Source organism: Sarcophilus harrisii, chromosome 2, assembly GCF_902635505.1.
Source record: "Sarcophilus harrisii chromosome 2, mSarHar1.11, whole genome shotgun sequence".
NCBI classification, from domain to species: Eukaryota; Metazoa; Chordata; class Mammalia; order Dasyuromorphia; family Dasyuridae; genus Sarcophilus; species Sarcophilus harrisii.
This window is the reverse complement of record NC_045427.1, coordinates 370,197,946-370,220,088: the sequence shown is the minus strand read 5'-3', so window position 1 is coordinate 370,220,088 and position 22,143 is coordinate 370,197,946. Positions and strand designations below refer to the sequence as shown.

The following is a 22,143-nucleotide window of genomic DNA, read 5'->3' as shown; positions in this document are numbered from 1 at the left end:
ACTATGTTCTAAATTCTCTTATAGCTTTTATAAACTATGTTTATGATTTTAGTTGTCACAAGAGGCTTCCCTTTCTACTTGCCTTAATGATAGTTTTAGACAAACATGTGAATAATTATAATAATTGATATGGAGGAAATTGAGAATCCACACTAAGGATACAGGTGCTGTTTTATTCTGCAAAGGAGGAGCAAACACTGAGATTTTAGGGGGCTGAGACTGCTGAAGTTAATTTCCGTTGGGATTCATAACTTTCCCCAAGAAAAGCATGTTGTTTGTTTCAGTATGATATATGACGCCCAGAAAAGGCCTGTTGAAGGTAATGGTTGGAGGAATGGACATAGGAATTGCTTCCAAGAATGTGGCTCCTGAAGCCTCAGTTCCTTTCTCATCAATGTTCAACACAGCCTTGTGCAAAGCCTAGAAGAAAAAGGAACAACAGCACAGTTCAGGGAAAAAGGAAAGAATTCATGGTAGTAATTCCTGGACGTCATCACAGACCCAGTTGTTAGGGAAGACCTAGAAAGGACATTAATTTTGATAGGGCAGAGAGCAGATAGTAGTTAGTTTTGCAAAAAGCACAAATACCTAGCCCTTGAAATTTACCTGATTAATTCAATTCAACACACGTTTCTTGATTGATTGCATAATCCAAATGCTAGGTCAATAAGGAAGATACAAAATGAATAAAATGCTTCTCTCCTCAGAGAAGTTATAATCTAGATTTCTAGAAAATCAGGTATTGGATGACAAGAGGAAGTACTAAGAGGAAATACCAATAAAGGGATATGGAATTTTACAACTAAGGACATTTAATTCTGGCTGGCTATATCAGGGAAAAATTCATAAAGAAGATTTTTTTCATAAATTGTTCACCTGTCTATAAGTCTGATAAATAATATGTTTCATGCTTTACTAATTTTCTTGTAATCTCTCTCTTTATATCTAGGTTGTATATCCAATTTGACTTTGGTAAACAGTGTAAAAATTGGTCTATATGTACAATTTCTTACCAGACTGTTTTCTAGTTTTATCAACAAATTTTTTTTTACCAGATAATGAATTCTTATCCCAATAAGTCTTTACACTTGTCAAATACAAGGTAATTATATTTATTTGCTGTGAAGTGACAAATGAATTGGCCACATCTGCCATGATTAAAACAGACATTAGCCCTAAAATGCCAAAACAGCAAGATAATTTTGTTCAATTCATCTAAATAAACTTTTGGTTCTTTTCTCTATTCAATAACTAATGATGGATCCTTCATATGTATAGCATATGGGAAAAACAGTTTGACATTCAAGGCTTTTTATTATTTGTTGCCACCTACTCTCTACACAAATTTATATTTGATACACATAATCATATCGTGTTTAGTGTTTTTTTTCCAATATGTTTATGCTTTGATTACTCAGCCAACTTATATGTTATTTGAGTTCAGAGATCATGTCAAAATCTTCATTGGGGAGCATGGAGCTTGCAGTAGAAACTTGTTCTTCAGTCATTTCAGTTGTATCTTACAAACTTTTCATAACCTATCTGGAATTTTCTTGGCAAAGTTATTGGAATGGTTTGCTGTTTCCTTCTCCAGCTCATTTTACAGATAAAGAAACCAAGGCAGGCAGGGGTAAAGACTTGCCCAGAGTCACATAGCTAGTAAGTGTGTAAGGCCATATTTGATCTTGGAAAGTTGTCTTCTTGATTCCTGGCCTGGAACTCTGAACTATGGCATTACTTAGCTACCTTTGATAATTAGATTTCAGTATAATTGTTTCCTTTTATCATTTGAAAAGAACCTCATTCTGAGAAATAGTCCTATGGGCTTCACCAAATGACCAAAGGGAACCATGACACAAAAAAAGTTAAGAAATTTAAAAGTTCACTAAAATGCCAAGATGACAGTGAAAATGTCTCTCAATATACATTCTAATTAATAGCTAGGATTTACCTAGAGCTTGCAAACTTCACAATTATATTTTCATTGGATTTGTTATCTCTTTACAGATGAGAAAACTGGAGCAAACAAAAATTAAATAACTTGCTCAGCAGCACAAAGTTATGTAAGTATCAAAGGTTAGATATGAAGTCAGGTCTTTCTGACTTTAGGCTCAGTGTTTTCTTTACTGAACCATTTAGTTGCCACATTTTTATTAGACCAGTTTCAGTTTACAATGAATCTATTTTCTCTCCAAATTAGCTAAATCTGAATCTTTACTTAGAACCTCTGGGCTATGAGGGCTGTTCCAAGTTTAATACAACTCATCTATGAGGACTATATATAAATTTTGTTCAACACATTCATCTATGAAGTGCCATGTAGTCTTTCCAAGCTCAATATACTTGTCAGCATTAATGGAGAAAAAAGAAAAACAACATGCTTGACTAGAGAAGGATATTTGACTTTGAGTTTTGATGCTGTTATTTACTTATTAGGTAAATAACTTTGGGCATGTCATCTTATATTTCTAAACTTCCATTTTTTCATCTGTCCTTACTCTGCCTAGCTACCAGGATTATTGGAAAGGAAATGCTTTTCAATCCTAACACAAAAAATTTTCACACTAGTAACATTTTGGGGAAATTTAAAATCAAGACAATACTTAGAGTTCTTAGACTTACCTCGGAAAGTTTAAGTTTTGCTTCTTGTGTGATTCCAGAGAGATCAGATTTGTCTCCAAATACATCAGTGATGCCCAGATCACTTAGTATATTCAGATCATATTTTCCTGAGATGGAAACTTTTGGAAAATATAAATCAATTGCTCTATTAATAACAAAAGATAAAAGAAAAATAATTATGGTTAAAAATAAATATAATAAACATAAATACAATAATAATAAAAAACCAAAACTATCTTACATAAGGATTTCAGTAATTTCTTTTTAAAATAAATATTTATTTCTAGTTTCTGGTTTTTTTAAATTATAATTCCCAATGTATTCCTTCAGGAATCCATCTACAAAGAATAAAAAAAAAGAGAAAAAAGAGTCTAAAAAATCCAATTAACACATAAAAAATGACAAATTATTTGTAGTGTTCTACACTCATCATTCTTGACCTCTGCAAAGAAGAGGGGGAGATACATATTTTTCATATCTTTTCTTTGAGGACTATTATAATTTATTCAGTTAAAAATATTGTTTTTCATCTTCCTATTTATGTTAATATAATTCTCTTATATAGTTTCCTGGTCTACTTGCCTTGCTTTTATATCATTTCATATGAGATCTCTTGTGGTCCATTATATTATCATATTTATTCCTTCTTATTGCCAAAAGCAGTATTATTTCTTAATTTGTATATTCTTCCTGGCTGACAGAAATCTTGACTCTCTGAAACTGAGTTATCAAACTTCAGTTTAAATACTTTTAGGACCAAAGAAACCATTTTCTCTGGGCTTCAAGTTTTTCATATAAAAATTGAAGAAGTTTGAAATTTAAATTCTATGGAAGTTATTTCTCTTATCTTTCCCTTTCCCCTTCCTACTGAATGCAATTTCTTTAAAGCAGGGACTTTCTTTTCTTTCCTTCTCTCCTTTTCTTCTTAGTGCCTGGCCTAGTTGGATTATACATTACAAGGTTTAAAAAATGCTCTTTGAATTGACTTGAATGGATGATCTCTGAGATGTACTCTAGTGCAATAACCCATGATATCATGATATCATGAGGTAGCCTGTTCTTTGTTTAGGCAGATCAAAAGTTATCATCTTCTACAAAAAAAGCGCATTCTTTCTATTGATTATCTCCAATTTATCCTACCTATATTTTGTTGGTATATAGTTGTTTTTGTGTTTTCTCATATTAGAAGATAAGTTCTTTGAGGATGGCTGTCTTTCTTTTTGCTTATATTTGTATCCCTATCATCTTACACAGTGTCTGGCACACAGTAGGTGTTTAATAAATGTTTATTGGACAACTACCTTATTGACCAACTATGCCTTCTTAAGAGTAAGTGAAACTTGCCTCTGTATAACAACTTCTACCCACTAGTCCTCATTCTCCTTTGGAGCCAAGTAGAGTATGTCTAATGTCTCTTTCACATGACAGTCCTTTAAGGATCTGAAGATAATGATGAAGTCCACCAGATGTCTTTTCTTCTTTCTATCTAAACATTAGAATTGCTTTAGTCAATTCTCATAAGGGATTTTTTTTTTGGTAGCCTCATCATCCTGGCTGCCCTCCTTGGTGACCTTCCTAAAACATGGGATCCAGGATGAATACAAGATTCTAGGTGTAATCCAAGCAGGCAGATCATATAGAGGAACTGTCCCTTCTCTCTTTTTGGGCACTCTGCTAAACAATTTTACATCATGAAATAAATTTCTAGTCACCCGTTAGGCAAAGAAGAGACATATGAAGAGACTGCATTAAGAAATCACTCAATCATTTAAACCTTTTGATTCAGACAAAGCACCACTGAGACCATATCATGAGGAGATTTTGATGACAAAAAGATCCATATGTCTAATTAGGTTTATAGTGACATTATTTATGTTAACAAAAGCTGGAAATCCAATGATTGGGGTTACTTGGTTGGTGGTTGTCCTTCATTCTCAAAGAGGATCTCACTGTGTTAGAACTGAGCTAAAGTGTGTCTGACTATGGCTGATCAGACCAATATGAGCTTGGAATGCTCTGCCACAGATCAGACACAAATAATCCCTATGACGAATTGGAAGATTGATTTGCAATCTAGAGCAGCATCTAGAGCAGCAAAGCTGCAGTCAAATATGATGGTTCATATTAACAATATCCTAATATAGTACTACACTATACCATGGTATATATATATATATATATATATATATATATATATATATATATGTGTGTGTGTGTGTGTGTATGCATATTATATATATATATATATATATATATATATATAATAGAGTACTATACTATATTAGTACTGTTGTACTGTTCTAATATATAGTACTATATTAATCTAATAATAAACAAAAATTGAACTGAATGATATGAATTATAATGGTCATCAAACAAAATATATAAGAAGATAGGATACTATCTCCTATATTATACTGCATTTGATGTGCAAGATAACAGAAATACAAAGTAAAAAATGAGACATTCTGTCCTTTAGGAGGGACCATTTCTATCCAGGGGATACAGATTGGTTAACACAAAGTAATACAATGAGGGAGGGGAGCAACGCTCCATATAGAAAGAATCTTGGAAGTTGAGCTTCTATAGTAGCCAGAACACAGACAGGTAGAGCAAATATGTTCAGGATTCAGGTTTTGTAAAGACACTGAGCTGGAGATGGCATCTTATATTCAAGGATTGAAACGGGGAATGCATGAAGGAAAATAATTTAAAGGTCTTGAAAAATGGAGTTTTTAAGGGGTTTTAAATATCTGGATGAAGAATTTATGCTTTATCCTAGAGAGGGAATAATAAATATCCTTGAAGATTTTTGAATTGGAGAGTACTATGGTCAGATCTGTGTTTTAGAGGTATTAATTTGGAAACTGTGTGAAGGATAGATTGGAGGTGAGGCTGGAGAAATTTGGAAACAAGAAAATGAGACTACTTAGGAGGAAATTATCATTCTCCAGGTGGGAGTCAGTGGAAACTTAGAGAAGAATAGTGGCTCTGTGATTGGAGAAAAGGAAATAGATGCAAGAGATGATGTAATAAAACAGATTTAGAAATCAGTAAGACTTGTCAGTTGGTTGGAGGAATATAGAAGGAGAGGGAAGGGCCAAGATGAATTCCAAGATATAAATCTGGATGGCTAAAAGGATGCTGGTAACTTCAATTGGAATAGGAAAGTTTGAGAGAGGGGTGGATTGAGGGAGGAAAACAATGAGTTCCATTTTAGATAGTTCACCATAATAACAGAATATTTAGGTGATAATGTCCAATAAGCAGCTGGTGATGTGGTACTGGAGTTCAAGATAAATTAGGGGCTGGATAGATAGGTTGGTAGCTTGTGGGGATGATAGGGTCAAATTAATTTTTTTAAGGAATGGGGAGAAATTGTACTGTTTGCAGATAGAAGAGAGAACTAGTAAATAATAAGGAAAGGTTGAAAATGAGAAAGAAATAATGTTTGAAAGGTTAAAGGACCAACTTTCTGAGTCAGAGGAAGATGAGATGTGATCAAGGGCAGAAATACAGATATTAGTCTTGTCAAAGAAAAGAACTACTTTTTCATAGCCTAGAGCAAAGGATGAGAGAAAGGGTGTTATTTAGAAGGATTTTAGAGGAGTAGGATAATAGAGTAGAGGGAATTCATGGCCACCGTTCCCAATTTCTCTGAATAGTAGGTGACAAAGTCCTTAGTTTAAAGGAAGGGGACATAATATATGTGGAATGTGGAGACAAGAGGAGGTTTAGAAAAGTCTCTGTGGAGAGTATTGAGTGTCAATTAATCATGGAAGAACAAAAAAATCAACATGGCCCCAGTCCCATAATAAAAACATGTAATGAACCCAGCCAGCCCATTTGTGTGATTTTCTCTAGTAGCATTCAAATCAGAGTGAAAGAAGTAGATAGTAAAGGTGGAGTTTGGCAATACTTTTCTTGCAAGAGACAAAGAGTTAAGAGATTCAAGGATAGAAGAGAGTGTATTAACCAACTGATCAACTACAGAATCAAGAGTTTGAAGGGAATAAGATTCAGCAAGAGCCACAGCAATTCACTGGGAGAAAGGGGAAAAATAGAGGGATTAGGGGCTACTGAATGGCACAGTGTAGTGCTGGGCCTGTAGTCAGAAAGTTCTGAATTAAAATCCAGTCTCAGAATTTACTAACTATATTATCCTGGGCAACTCACTTAACCCTGTTTGCCTCAGGTTCCTTATCTGTAAAATGAGCTGGAAATGGAAATGGAAAACCACTCCAGCCCCCCAAAAGGGTCATGAAGAATTGTAAATGACTGTAAAAATAATTAAACAACAGCAGTAGTATTAGAAATCACAGTAAGGATGAAGAAGAGGTTTAGAATACATGAAGTAAAGAAGAGATAGAAGGCTATGATTAGAGAGGGAATTTCAGATTTCTGGTTGATGGAGATAGCTTAGTTAAGGCTGATGGTGAGATTAAAGATATACCATATATTCCATACACAAATGAAGCCCAAGCAAAACTTTTAGAAAATTTAGGAAATTTCTCTGATATTTTTAGTTTGAACACATATTAACACATACTGAATTAAATAAAATTGTAAATAAAATTTATTATTTTATTTCTCCCTCCTAAAAAAAGACTGAAGTATAAGAAATTGTCTAAACAAGTCCACCATGTTCATGATTATTGAAAAGTGATGAACAAAATTGATTTATTAAACTTTTTTTTTTCCTGAGGCAACTAGGGTTAAGTGACTTGTTAAACTTTTTTTTAATCATCAGAGATGGATGAACAGAAGGTATGTACTTGTGTTTAGTAAATGATGGATAGCTTGTGAATTCTATTAGTAGCCACTGGTAATCTTAAGAAACCTACAGGAATGGTTCTACTATGTTAGGTAGATCCCCCTAGATAGAGTCTATAGGAAGTTATGGATAAGAGTTTACAAGTTTATAAGGCCAAGATGAACTACTTGAACTATTGGAAGGAATACACAGATCCTATAAGATCATAGACCCTTGAAAATATGAATATTATTATTATAATTACCTTGATAAGAATTTTATAATAATACTTTCATTATTAATAATAATTATCACATTACATATAAATATACTATTGACAATTAATAATAATAATTTAGGTTTACAATTTAACAAATGATTTGCTGATAGCATAAAGAGGGTTACCTGCGATGCAAGTTTCCTGACCATTTCTGAATCAGCTCTTTGCTCAAGGCATTTTCCACTTGTTCCAACTTCCCTGCATCTGGCAGTATAAAAAAGGCAGTTGCATTTCCCAGGTAGTTCATTGCCACAACCCAGCAGGAAAGGTCACCATCATAAGTCACTTGGAAATTGCCGATGCGGTGCATTGTTTGAACAGGCACTGTTGTTTCAGCATCCACATGGAAGGAACATTCCTCAGTGAGTTCTGCTTCAAAAGGTTTCTCCCATTTGCCTAATAAGATAATGTGTACAAGGTAGTGAATTTGTGCTGAAAAGATGGAAAATTAATGGCAGGAAATTGCATATTCCTATTACTTTAGTAAAAAAGGTAGCTATTGCTCAGGGATAGCTATGTAGTGCAGTGTATAGAACACTGGATGTGGAAGACATACTGATCTTCCTGAATTCAAATCTGGCCTCAGATATTTACCAGCTGTGTGATCCTAGACAAGCCACTTAACTCTTCATCTGTAAAATGAGTTGGAGAAGTAAATGGCACACCACTTTAGCATCTTTGCCAAGAAAACTCCAAAGGGGTCATGAAAGAGGCAAATATATCTGAAAAATGACTGAAATTACCCTTCATTACCTATGACCTTTCATTGGAAATACAGAGGGAGAAAAATTTTGGGAGAAGTTTAGGCACAGAGGTAGACAACTTAAGATCAGGTCTTAACTCTGCTAACAAATAATTATATGGCTATGTGTAAAGCACTGTACTTCTTTGATGTTCAGGCTGCTGTATCTGTAATATAGTAATAATAATACCTGTCTCAGAATTTTGGAGAGGAATTAATAGGGTAATGTGCTTAAAATACAACAGACTGAACATTTTTTTTTTTTTTGCCCCATGGCCACACCAAGCAAAGGTAGATAATTAGCTTTAGAAAGAACCTTGGAAATCATCTATCCCAACTATTTCATTTTATAGAAAAGAATCTTAAATCTAGGGAGGGATAGTGGCTTTCACAATGTGAATTAAATGGCAGGGTAAATGCTAAGACTCATGAATACAATTGCCTATTGCTCCTAGCGCAAGTCCAATAAAATTTTCAATTTTTCCAGATTTTCTTCAGGGATCAGTTACCATTCATGTCATTCCACAAAACTTCCAAGGAATCAAAATGTGTTTTTATACTTTGTCACCACTTTCTATTTTCATCCTAAGCTTTGATAGGGATGCTGAAAATTCAAAAAAATTGGGATACATGGATGATCTTCAGAAGATAGGCATAGACCCATTCTTGATAATAAAAGATTAGTCTTTATAGAAATAAGAGTATCTTATAATACTATATGTGATTAATACCTGGCAAAAAGGGATGTTCTAGTGTCTGTTCATGTCAGGAGATGCCTAATGTAAGCAGATTTATGAGAATCATATGATTCTAGATTCTAAGAGATGCTCTAGAATGTAAAGCATATCAAAGTAGCTCATATTTAGTTAAAATTTACAAAGTGTTGGCTTTGTAACTGTGTGTAACACTGTGAACTGGTCGGTGCAAGTCTGTCTATTCCACAGACCTCTCAGGAACTCTCCATTTCTACTTCTCCCCACACCCTAGTTCTTCATCTGGAAATTGAGCATCAGTGAAGCTAAGTGAGTTGCCCATGGTCCAACAAGATATGAATATCACTTGTCTAATTCACATTTCTCAATCTAGCATTCTTTCCATTATTCCATAGTGAATATTAGCCCTACAAAGGATATTAAAATAAACCATTACAACATAGATCATAGACTTAGATTTGGAAGAAATCTTAGGACATGGAAAGTTAGACCTGGAAGAGAACTCAGAAATCTTTAAATCTAGGTATTTTATATATAAAATGAGAACACTGAGAATTTAAATGGCTTGACTAAGATCAAATAGCCAGTTAATGTTCTTCTCTGTGATCATCTAAATGTCCATTGGGAGAGGATTGTGATGAAAAACAAAACAAAACATGATATTTCCTCTACCACCACTCCCTTTAAGAAATATGTTATTGTGACATAGTTTAGAGAAATAGTTTCTATTTCATTGGTAGATTTCAATTCATCATATTGGAGCCATACCGCTTCAGGGACTGATCTTACCTTTAAAGAAAATGCAATTCACCAGAACGAAGACTGCGTCGGAGCTAAGGTCCTGAATCAAATCCACTATATTTCCTTTGGTCTCCTTCTCTACATAGTCATTGATTTGTTTCTTGGCAGCTTCCTTGTCTTCAAAATTAATAGAGAAAGTATCTGAACCATATAGATTTTTGCTGTCTTCCAAAAACTTCTCTACAACATTCAGCTTTTTGTCTATGAACAGGCCATTGCTTGTGGTCAGTTGAAGCTCATTTCCAGGTTGGTTAAGTGTTTTGAGAAGCTGATGGAAGCCTTGGAAGATTTCTTGCTCTGAAATCTCAGTGAGATTGAATCTCAAACCCTGAAGGATCTGATCATGTGTGGCTGATTTGGCCCCAAGAGCCAACAGGGTAAAGGCAGTGAAGATGCTCATTGGAGAAAAGAACACATTGGTATTGTTGGATTTAGAAATCAGCAGCCTATAAAAATCGAAACCAAAATCAGCCATATAAGGGGAAATTCTGTGGCTTACAGATAATGGGTGTTCAGTATCTTCACTGGCTGGCGGCTCCTCAGCTAGGTGGCTGGGGATGAGGCTGCATAGTGCAGCCAATATCAGGCAAAATTTCAGAGTGACTGGCATCATTCTAAAAGAAAACAAGGTCACATAATTGGAATAATTCTGATATAAACATCATTTAGACTGCTCTTCTTCTGGGTTTCCAATATGCCTTGCTCAGACTTACAGCTATGCTTTTCCCTGGGTTATTATTTAGCTATATCTATTCTCCCCCTCCCCTATTTTATTACTTCTAGTCTAAACCATTTGTTTACATTTGTTGTTCAGTCATGTCCAATTTGGAGTTTTCTTGGCAAAGATACTAGAGTGGCTTGCCATTTTCTTCTCCAGCTTATTTTACAGATTGGAAACTGAGGCAAACAGGGCTAAGTAATTTGCCCAGGGTCACACACCGTAATTGTCTGAGGTCAGATTTAAACTCAGGAAGATGAGTCTTTCTGACTTCAGGCACAACTTTCTTCCACTGTGCCATGTAGCTGCCCAATTGAAATCATCCTTCAATTCAATCCAATTTTACATTTTATTAAATGTATTAAAATAACATAGTAAATTATTAAATCCTTTATTAAAATAAAACAAAAACATATTTAAAATTTAATTGTACTTGGCATTGGAGACACCTAAGCAAAACAAAATAAAACAAAACACAAAAAATCTGTCTAAGGCAGGATTTGAACTCGTGATTCTGACTACATTCTATCTACCCTCCTATCCCCAGCACCAAGCATAATGCCTGGCACATAGTAGGTAATTAATACATGCTTTTTAACTGATTAATTGATTTTAGAGTAAATAAAGGAAAATTGTGTGAATAAAGTTAGAAAAGTAGATTGAAATGTTTAATAGTCAGTTAAGGAGGACTGTAATGACCAGACTAATACCCAGGATACCTTAGAATCAGCTGGAGTCAGGATGAGTGAAAGTCCTTAGTCTTTATTCTTGGTCTTTAGGGGTAGAAGTGAAGGGGATGGAACAGAATTTCCGGATGCCTTCTTCCTAGTCTACCACCTGAGAGTGACTTTGGCTAGTCTTACTCCACCCCCTAGTCCCTCCTACAATCACTGAGCCAGCACGATAGTGGGAAGGGCCATTTTCCAAGCATATCCCCATAAAGTATTGTCCAATCAGTAGTTAGCCTCAAGTTCTCGGCAGCCCTGACCTCAGTGCACTGACTCAAGAGTTTCAGCCCTCTACAGAGGACAGCTGTGGTATGAGGGAAAGAGCATAATTAAAATCTAAGGACTGGGATTCAAATCCTGGACCTGAATCTTATTTATCAGAGTTCTGATTAGGGCTCTGTTTCTCTGTCCAAATTATTTAATCTCTCTGGGCTTCAGTTTCCTCATTTATAAATTGAGAAATTGGACAAAATGACTTCCCAGGCCCCTTACATCTCCAATTCATCTGTTTGTTTTTCTATAGGTCACACAGAGTCCCTTTCTCTCTCTCTGTCTCTGTCTCTGTATACACACACACACGCACACACACACACACACGCACACACACACACACACACATATATACATGCATATATATATATATATATATATATATATATGGGTTTTTTTGAACAAAAGAATGAAACAGCTAGACTTATACATTAATAACAATACATATATAAAGGATTCTATTTTTCCTTTTCTGCCCCAGAGGGAAGAACTAGGCGGGATTGTAAGATGTTGCAAAAAGGCAAATTTACTCTTGAGTTGAGGAGAAACTTTTTTCCTAAGAAAAAATTTTCCTATCCAAGAGAATGGACTGCCTTTGAAGGGAGTGGTTTCTCTTCATTGAAAGCTTTGAAGAGATTGGTTGATGACTTATCTATTATATTATTCTGGAGACTTAAGAGGTGGGGAGGATTTTGAATTGGATTCATCCCTTTGAAAAGTATTCTCACTTTAAAAGATATAAATTCTGTCACTGAAATTGATCTTCTACCTTGAAAGCCTTTTCTTTTTATCTCTGCCAGACTATATTTTGCTATCTTCACTTCATCCATGAAACATTTCTCAAACTATAGAAACTATAGTGATGATCTTTCCTGTTTTATTTACTTTATCTAAGAAGATAGAGCAGGACAATGCCATCTAATAATATGTTGTGTAGATCCTGTTTATATGACTTGTTCATCTCAAGGATTGAGGAATGTAGAGGAAAGATTATTGGATTAGGAGACCTGTGTTCTAATAACAGGGAACTCTGCTTTTTTCATTCAGAAAACAGAGGTTGTGTCCCTTTCTTCTCCAAAAGTAACAGAACCAGAATTGTAATATCTCAGCTATAGAAGAGACCATAGAGCATGACAATTATTATTGCCACCATTTTACAGACTTAAGAACTGGGACTGAGAGAAGTTGATTCATCTGTGGTTGTAGAGATAGCTAGATAGTTTGAGGAAGCATTCTTTCCAAGATTCTGTAGAGAAAGTATTAACCTACACTGGAAGAAGAGGTTTTCTCACCTCGAAGGTCTCTGTAATATTGAAACCACAATAATATGGATCTTGAATAATGCCATAGGCAGCTAGACAGATAAAGTGGCTAGATCATTGAGCTTGGAATCAGAAAGATTCATCTTTTTGGAGTTCGAATTTAACCTCAGATACTAGCTATTTAACAAGACAAACAGTTTTAGTTTCTTCATCTGTAAAGTGGAAGAGAAGGAAATGGAAAACCATTCAAGTATCTTTGCCAAGAAAACTCCAAATGGAGTCATGAAGAGTTGGAAAAACAACAACTAATGATGCTCCAAGTACCTACCTCACTGGGCATTTGTGAAGGTTAAATGAGATCTATGTAAAGCTCTGTATCAAACTTGATGATTAATTCTTTCATTTGAGTTTTTACAACAACTTTATAAGATATATTGTGCCTACATTGTCACTGTTTATAGGTAAGAACATTGCCATTTCTTCAAAGACATCAAGCAAATGATCCAAAAATGTACAGCAAATGCCACCAGCTCATCATGTTTTTTCTCATGCCAGACTTCCAGATAGAAGCAAGTAGTTTGTTAAGTTTCAAAAAGCTTCCTCAAGATTGTCTTGGCAAAGACTAAAATCTAGTATAATTAGCTGGCTGCCACATCTATTAAATAAGGTCACTCACAGGTGACCATGGGCATGATTATTTATCCTGAAGGGCCATTCACACAAGTCCTCCTCTTCCCCCTTTCTTTGGAAGGTTCTAGTTTTCTTCCAAAGAACTGAAATGCTGTCACTACACATTCTATGCTCCCTGACTACTCTGAGGATTCCCAGCCTTCCAGCTCTGCTTCAGACCATAATGACTGAGGGTTTTTTTTTTTTTTAAATAGGGGAATACTTACAGCTCCTTCTCCAGAGTTCTGCAGAAGCTCAGCAGGAAGTTGATCCAGAACGTCTTGCTTATTGGGGTGTTATTTAAATAGCTAAAGAGTTATGGGAAGGGGTGGATGAGGTTCTTTCACTGAATATTAACTAATGCAACTCTAGCTATTTGCACAGAGCAAACAATGACTAAGTTTATTTATCAAGGTGCAATTTTGTTCCTTTCTATGCTTTTCCCTTCCTCTTATGTTATCTGCTGGGGTGCAAGAGATCTATTCTTATAGTGTCCTAAAATTTTTGGAGACAGAATCTTTCTCAAGTTTTTATATTTGTACCTAAATCCATATTTTAAGGGAATGAACTAGGAAGATTCATAGCCATTCTGGAAAAATTCCTACTTTAATTTTGGCTGTCCTCAAATCCAAAGCTTCTAATGATTTCATTGCCCATTGTAGAATGCCTAAGTAACATGTAACACTCAAAGTCTTTCATAATCAGGCCCCAATCTACCTAGCTAGAGATATAGACACTTTTTTTTTGATAGAACAATCACTTCCCCTCTCCTGTAGTCCTGTCACTAAAAACCCCCACAAAAATAAACCCTAATTATACAAAAAAAACCCCATTAACATAGTGATTAGGACTAACAGTACATTTAACATGAAAAGAAACATCCTTTCTGTTTAAAACCAACCATTTAGAACTAACGCAGGCTATTATGTTCAGCTTGAATCCTGTTGTTGAAGAGGAACTAGAGTGTCAAATCCTTGCAGCTTTAGAGTGAAGCAGAAGCTGAACTTGGGGCTCAGAGGCCACCAGAGGGCAGCAATTGGTACTGCAGTAGAAGAGATTCCCCTCTCTCCCCTCTCTCTTGTTCTCCAGCCCTCTATGTAATAAAAGCTTTGCTTTGCACCAGGAGAAAGGGAGCAGAAAGGGAAGAGAAATATATTAAATTTAAGGGTAAAGACCTACTTTGTTAGAGAATAGGTTGGGAAGCTGGAATAACTAGGTTAATCTAAAATAAACATTGTCATCAGGGAGAATGGAAATGAGAAAAAAGGTAGAGCTTGTAGGAAGAGGAACAGGTTAGATTTTATCAGTTAAAAGATGATTAGACATAATCTGCTTTTGAAGTCTTATTTTCTAAAAGAAACCTTTCCCTAACCTTTTTCTAAGTATTTTGTTTGTACAAAGTTGTATGTTATCTTTCCCATTAGACTGCGAGATCCTTAAGGGTAGGAACTGTCTTTTGTTTTTCTTTGTTTTCTTAGCACAGTGCCTGGTATACAGTAGGCATTTAACAAATCCTTATTGCCCAATTGACTTTGCTTGCTTCAAAGGTAGACCTAATAAAATCTGGTGAAATTCAAGGGTTCAGTTTAAGAAAGGTTCATGATTTTTGGGAGACCTTCCCTAAAACTTCATTGTAGTATAAAAGGAACCTAGATTCTTGAAGTTTATGTCAACAAAATATAAGCTCAGACAGGTTCTAATCATAATGAAAAGGCCACTGATATAATTCCAATAGACTATTGAATTCTTTATCTGTGGTAAACCATGAAATAAAACAGAGTACAAAATGGTGCTCAATTCCTTGTGTCCTCCCCAATCTTTCATTGGTAAATGTTGAATAGCAGAAAAATAAACTATGGATGCTAAAAGCCACATCATTTTTTTTTTAGAACATTTATAAACTTTAATATGGCTATTAGTACTGTGAATATCAGATGCTCATCATATCCAACAACCAATTAGGAGGATATGAATCAATCTCAACATTATTGCTGTAAATGAAAATAGATTTTCATAAAAATTGATTTTATATTAGCACACAGAGCAAACAGGTGGCAAAGTGGATAGAGTGTAGGCCCTCGAGTCAGGAGAATTGAATTTTAATCTGGCTTCAGACACTTACTAGTTATGGGAACCTGGGCAAATCACTTAATCCTGTTTGACTTAATTTCCTTCTCTGTAAAATGAGCTGAAGAAGGAAATGGTAAATGACTCCAGTATCTTTGCCAAATAAAATAAAACAGAACAAAACAGAAAAACCCAAATGAGATCATGGAGAGTTTGGCATGACTTAAAAGACGATAAAAACAGTTAGCATGCAGAGCCATTGTAAATAAAAGCAAAAAGGAAGAAATAGTAAACATATCCTTTGTAGACCATAAGAAAATATAATAATGATAATGATTGATAATAATAATAAAGTTCAGGAAGCACAAAGCACAAAGAGAGACTTAATGAAATTCTAAATAATGGACACATCAAGGAATAATTTATAGAAATAATAATTATGTGAAAGAAATTGACAATGATGACATAATTGGTCATTTTTTTAGAAACAGATAAAGCAGTTCCCAGAGGAAAAATCATATAACACCATATAATAACAAAATAAAAAAGAAGAGGTTAATGAAACCCAACCAATAAAAAAAATCCAAACACACACAAAGAGGATATATTGAAAATTAGATGAATAATAAGTAAATTAAATACCCAAAACACTAGGGAAATAGGAAATACTAGTTCTTTGGTAAGACTAACAAAATCAACAAATTTTTAACCAAACTGATTAAAGAGAACATAAAATAAAATTTTAAAATAGCAAATACAGATGCTGGTCACAGCAAAACCAGAAGAAAAATGCAAACAAACCATGACAGTTATTAGAACTTTCTACACACAATTCTTTATCAACAAAATTGAGAATACAAAAAAGAGAAAGATAAGAGGGTTCAAATATATATATACACATACACAGAAACTAAAGGAACACTAAAAAGGGGCTTACATTATCCAGTCTTAGGAAAGGAAATAGAATTACTGTAAAAGAACCACTCATTCTACTCCTACAGGTACTTACAGGTTCCTTCACACCAACTTTATACTGAGAGGTTTAGAGAAGCATTTTATCAAACTTTTAAAAAACAATTAATACTAATATAAATCAATATAATTAAGATAATTAAGTCTAACCTTCACCTAAAGTTTAAATCCCATTTATAATATCCCTGACAAATACCATCCTATGCTTTGAGACATGTAGTGTCATGGAACTCACTACATTATGTAATAATCATTTCCATTTAAATAACTAATTATTTAATGTTTAATAAATCAATAACTAATTATTATGGCAATTTTCCTTATATTAAACATAAAACTGCCCCCTAATAAATTTTTTTATGCTTCTAGATTTCTTTTAAGAACCAAATGGAACAAATCTCATGTCTTTCTTGTATTTAAAATTTCTAAAAATTAGAGACAGTTCTCTTGTATCTCATAACTTTTCTGTTCTTTTCTTCCTTTCTTTTAAAGCTAACTCTCCCTAGTTCCTCTATCTGACATGATTTTGATTCCTATTCCCCCATACTAGTTGCCCTTTTTTATGGATAAATTCTCACTTGTCAGTGTTCTTCCAGAAAACTAGTCCCTTGGACTGAATACAATTTTCTAGCTATCTCTGACTAGAATAGTTGTTGTAGTTGCTTGTTGTTGATCCTTTTCCTGTTTGATATCTACTTTTGGTAAATTTCCTATGCTGGAAAGCTTTGAGTGTGGTCTTAGTGATGACTAACTCGTCAGATGAAGGACCAATCTCATTAACTAGTGGAATAATTGAATACTAAGTAGTGCATTATTTTCTGGTCATAGAAAACCATAAACAAAAGAAATTTGAAGAATATTCCTCAGTCCTAAATAACCCAATTTTACTTTTATAGTGACTGTAGTAGAAAGAGATGAAAAGAATACAAAAGGTGATAAGTATCAAACAATTTTTACACCAACTATAAATATAAACTTAACTGTTGGTACTTTTTATACTATGAGATACTTGACAATTAAGATAAGAAGAATACATTGTACCTGTGATAATGAAATGAGAAAATGAAAATCAGTTGTAGTGAATGAGAGAGTGGCTGTCCTGGAGTGGTAAAAGAATTGTCAGAGTTAATTTTATCCTGTACTTAAATGCAACAAGATACCTCATTTCATTTGGTACCATTCTTGCACTGTTTAAGATGAAAAAAACAAAAAGACTATCATGAAGATTATTGCAACTTTCGTGCCGGCATGTCTTGCAGATGATGAAGAGAAAAAGAAATTTTATTAAGACATTGACAAGATCTTTTAAATCAAGACAAAATGTGCCTTTATGCCTTTATTATAAGGATAAACAGAAGAGGGTGACAATAAAAGAAGTTGGAAATTTCAGTCTATGAAATGAAAAAAAAATTTCAAACTTACAGACTATTTAGAAAATTTCAGATGAAACCTCAAAAAAGAAATGAACGAGAGAAAAAAAAAACAGAATTGACATAAAAAAAACACAGTAAAGACTCTCCAGAGTAATAGAGGCTCTGAAAAAGAGACTGATAGATTTGGAATTTTAGATAAAAATAAAATAGAAGTACAAAAAAATCTGATATGAGAGAAGCTAAACACAACTTCTTTGAAAAAGCACATGAATTCCAATGATATTCATGTTTTCCACAAGGGTTCTTCCCAACTGAAGCTGTTTCTCATTGTGAGGAGAGCCATGGAACACTCAATCTATTTACCTGTCTTTGCTTACCTTTTTACCATTACTTTCTTTTCCTATTATTTATTTTCTTCATGATATCCTTTACTTCTATTTTCCAGTGGCTGTTATATTCTATATCTCACAGTTATATAACATCATTGATAGGATCATGGCATTAAAAAGATTGTGTTTTGTATAGTGGAGAAGTTTGGGGTAATGAAAAGAGATTTGTAGCATATTAAAAGCAATATAGCCTGCCTTATTCCATCAGTTGGTTTTGTATACTTTCTCCCTTCCTCCCTATCTCTTCCACCAAGCTAGTTCTTAAACACTTATCAGCAAACACTAAAGTACAGGATGTATATATAGTCAGTACCCTTCAGATTTAATAGTTTTCTCATATTTTTATGAGTTACCACAGCTTAACTTACTGAGGTACCCTCCATTTGTATAGAGATGCAGTGGTAGAATGCATCTCCTGTGATAGAATCAAACAAATTTACATTGAAAAAGATTTACTGAAACTTTGTAAATCTACATCCAATCCAAGAAATGCTTTGAAGGAAAGTACACCAAGAGGAACTCTCAAAAATGCCAAGAATTTTAAGCTTTCTATGCATATGCTTTAGTCAAATATTCTATTGTTGTTTAGTCCTCTAATCATTCAATCATAATCAATTTTTTCATTTTATATATACATATATAAATATATTTATATTAAAGCTTTTTATTCACAAAGCTAATGAATGGGTAATTTTTCCAACATTAACCCCTGCATAACCCCATGCTGGAACTTTTCCCCTTCTTCCCCACCATCCCCTCCCCTACCCAACATACAGACCAATACATGCCAAATATGCCAAAAAATATGCCAGATCCAATATCTGTATACATATTCATACAGCCATCCAGTTGTGCAAGAAAAATAATATCAAGAAGGAAGAAAAAGAAAAACTGAGAAAAAAGAAACAAAATACAAGCAAATAATAACAGAGAGAGTGAGAATGCTATACTGTGTCCCACCCTCTGTTCCCATGGTTCTCTCTCTGGGTATAGATGGTTCTCTTCATCACTGCACAAGTGGAACTGGTCTGAATCATCTCACTGTTGAAGACAATCATGTCCGTCAGAATTGATCATCATATAGTCTTGTTGTTGCTGTGTATAATGATCTCCTGGTCCTGCTCTTTGCATCAGTTCATGTAAGTCTCTCCAAGCCTCTCTGTATTCATCCTGCTGGCCATTTCTTATAGAACAATAATATTCCATAACATTCATATACCACAATTTACCCAACCATTCTTCAATTGATGGGCATCCATTCATTTTCCAGTTTCTAGCCACTACAAACAGGGCTGCCACAAACATTTTGGCACATGTGGGTCTCTTTCTCTCTTTTAACATCTCTTTGGGATATAGTCCCAGTAGAAACACTGCTGGAACAAAGGATATGCACATTTTGATAACTTTTTGAGCATAATCCCAAACTGCTCTCCCAAATGGTTAAATCCATTCACAGTTCCACCAACAATGTATCAGTGTCCCAGTTTTCTCATATCCCCTCCAACATTCATCATTTTCTTTTCCTGTCATCTTAGCCAATCTGACAGGTGTGTAATGATCTCTCAGAGTTGTCTTGCACAACAGAGTTGCATTTCTCTGATCATTAGTGATTTGGAGCACCTTTTCATGTGTCTACAAATAGTTTCAATTTCTTCATCTGAAAATTTTCTGGTGGTGTCCCTTGACCATTTATCAATTGGAGAATGGCTTGAACTTTGGATGTAAATCCTTTGGATGTAAAAATGTTTTCCCAGTTTATTGCTTCCCTTCTAATCATGTCTGCATTTGTTTTGTTTGTACAAAAACTTTTTAACTTAATATAATCAAAATTATCTATTTGGTATTCAATTATGAGTAATTAATATATAGCTTTAGATCTGGTAGAGGTAGGCCATCTTCATTTGATTTTTTTTTTTCATTAGTTCCCTTGAAATTCTTGACCTTTTGTTCTTCTAGATGAATTTTGTTGTTATTTTTTCTGGTTCAGTAAAATAGTTTCTTGGGAGTTTGATGATTAGTATAGCATTAAATAAATAGATTAGTTTAAAGAGTATTGTCATCTTTACTCTATTTGCTCGACTTATTCAAGAGCACTTGACATTGCTTAGATCTGACTATGTATGTGGTAAGTGTTTTGTAATTTTGCTTATATAGTTCATGACTTTGCCTTGGTAGGTAGATTCCCAAATAGTTTATATTCTCAACAGTTATTTTAAATGGAATTTCTCTTTCAATCTCTTGCTGTTGAATTTTGTTAATGATGTATAAGAATGCTGATGATTTATGTGGATCTATTTTGTATTCTGCAATTTTGTGAAAGTTGTGAATTATTTCTAATAGCTTTTTAGTTGATTCTCTGGAGTTCTCTAAGTATACCATCACATCATCTGCAAAGAATGATAATTTGGTCTCTTCATTACCTACTCTAATTCCTTTAATCTCTTTTTCTTCTCTTATTGCCAAGGCTAACATTTCTAATACAATATTGAATAGTAATGGTGATAGTGGGCAACCTTGTTTCACCCCTGATCTCACTGAGAAGGGTTCTAGTTTATCTCCATTACATATGATACTTGCTGATGGTTTTAAATGGATACTATTGACTATTTTAAGGAAAAATCTATTTATTCCTATACTCTCTTGTGTTTATAATAGGAATGAATGTTGGATTTTATCAAATGCTTTTTCTGCATCTATTGAGATAATCATATGGTTTTTGTTAATTTGGTTATTGATATAGTCAATTATGCCAATAGTTTTCCTAATATTGAACCAGCCCTGCATTCCTGGTATAAATCCTACTTGGTTGTGGCGTATTATCCTGAGAATGATTATCTGTAATCTTCTTTGCTAATATTTTGTTTAAGATTTTTGCATCAATGTTCATTAAGGTGATTGGTTTATAATTTTCTTTCTCTGTTTTCAACCTACCTGGTTTAGGTATCAGTACTATGTCTGTATCATAAAAGAAGTTTGGTAGGAGTTCTTCATTCCCTATTTTTTCAAATAGTTTATATAGTATTGCAATTAATTGTTCTGTAAATGTTTGATAGAATTCACATGTAAGTCTATCTGGCCTTAGGGATTTTTTCTTAGGGAATTGATTAATAGCTTGTTCTATTTCTTTTTCTAAAATGGAACTATTTTTTAAAATAACTTTTTATTTACAAGATATATGCATGGGTAATTTTTCAGCATTGACAATTACAAAACCTTTTGCTCTACCTTTTCCCTTCCTTCCCCTCACCCATTCCCCCAGATGGCAGGTAGAACAGTATATGCTGAATAATTTAAAGTATATGTTAAATACAATATATGTATACATGTCCATACAGTTACTTTGCTGCACAAGAAGAACCGGACTTTGAAATAATTTACAATTAACCTGTGAAGGAAATCAAAAATGCAGGCAGGTAAAAATAGAGGGATTGGAAATTCTATATAGTGGTTCAAATTCATTTCCCAGAGTTCTTTTGCTGGGTGTAACTGGTTCAATTCATAAAATGGGACTATTTAAGTAATTTATTTCCTCTTCTGTTAATCTGGGCAATCTATATATTTGTAGGTATTCCTCCATTTCACTTAGGGTGTCAAATTTATTGGCATAAAGTTGGGCAAAATAACTCTTACTTATTGCTCTAATTTCCTCTTCATTGGTGGTTAGCTCTCCCTTTTCATTTTTTGTGACTTATAATTTGATTTTCCTCTTTCCTTTTTCTTATCAAATTAACTAAAGCTTTATCTATTTTGTCAGTTTTTTCATAAAACCAACTCTTAGTTGTAT

The 22,143-nt window shown here is 34.0% G+C and overlaps 1 protein-coding gene across 1 annotated transcript; it reads right to left on the bottom strand.

The window, feature by feature from the left end:
• Positions 1-153: 153 nt before the first annotated feature.
• On the bottom strand, positions 154-13,865 carry LOC100920247 (alpha-1-antiproteinase). The gene is made up of 5 exons (XM_023504713.2): positions 13,786-13,865; positions 9,900-10,525; positions 7,781-8,051; positions 2,623-2,767; positions 154-420 (listed from the first exon to the last, which is right to left on the bottom strand). Exons 2-5 carry the CDS (start codon positions 10,522-10,524, stop codon positions 229-231), a joined length of 1,233 nt encoding a protein of 410 aa, XP_023360481.1. The 5' UTR covers position 10,525; positions 13,786-13,865; the 3' UTR covers positions 154-228.
• Positions 13,866-22,143: the final 8,278 nt, after the last annotated feature.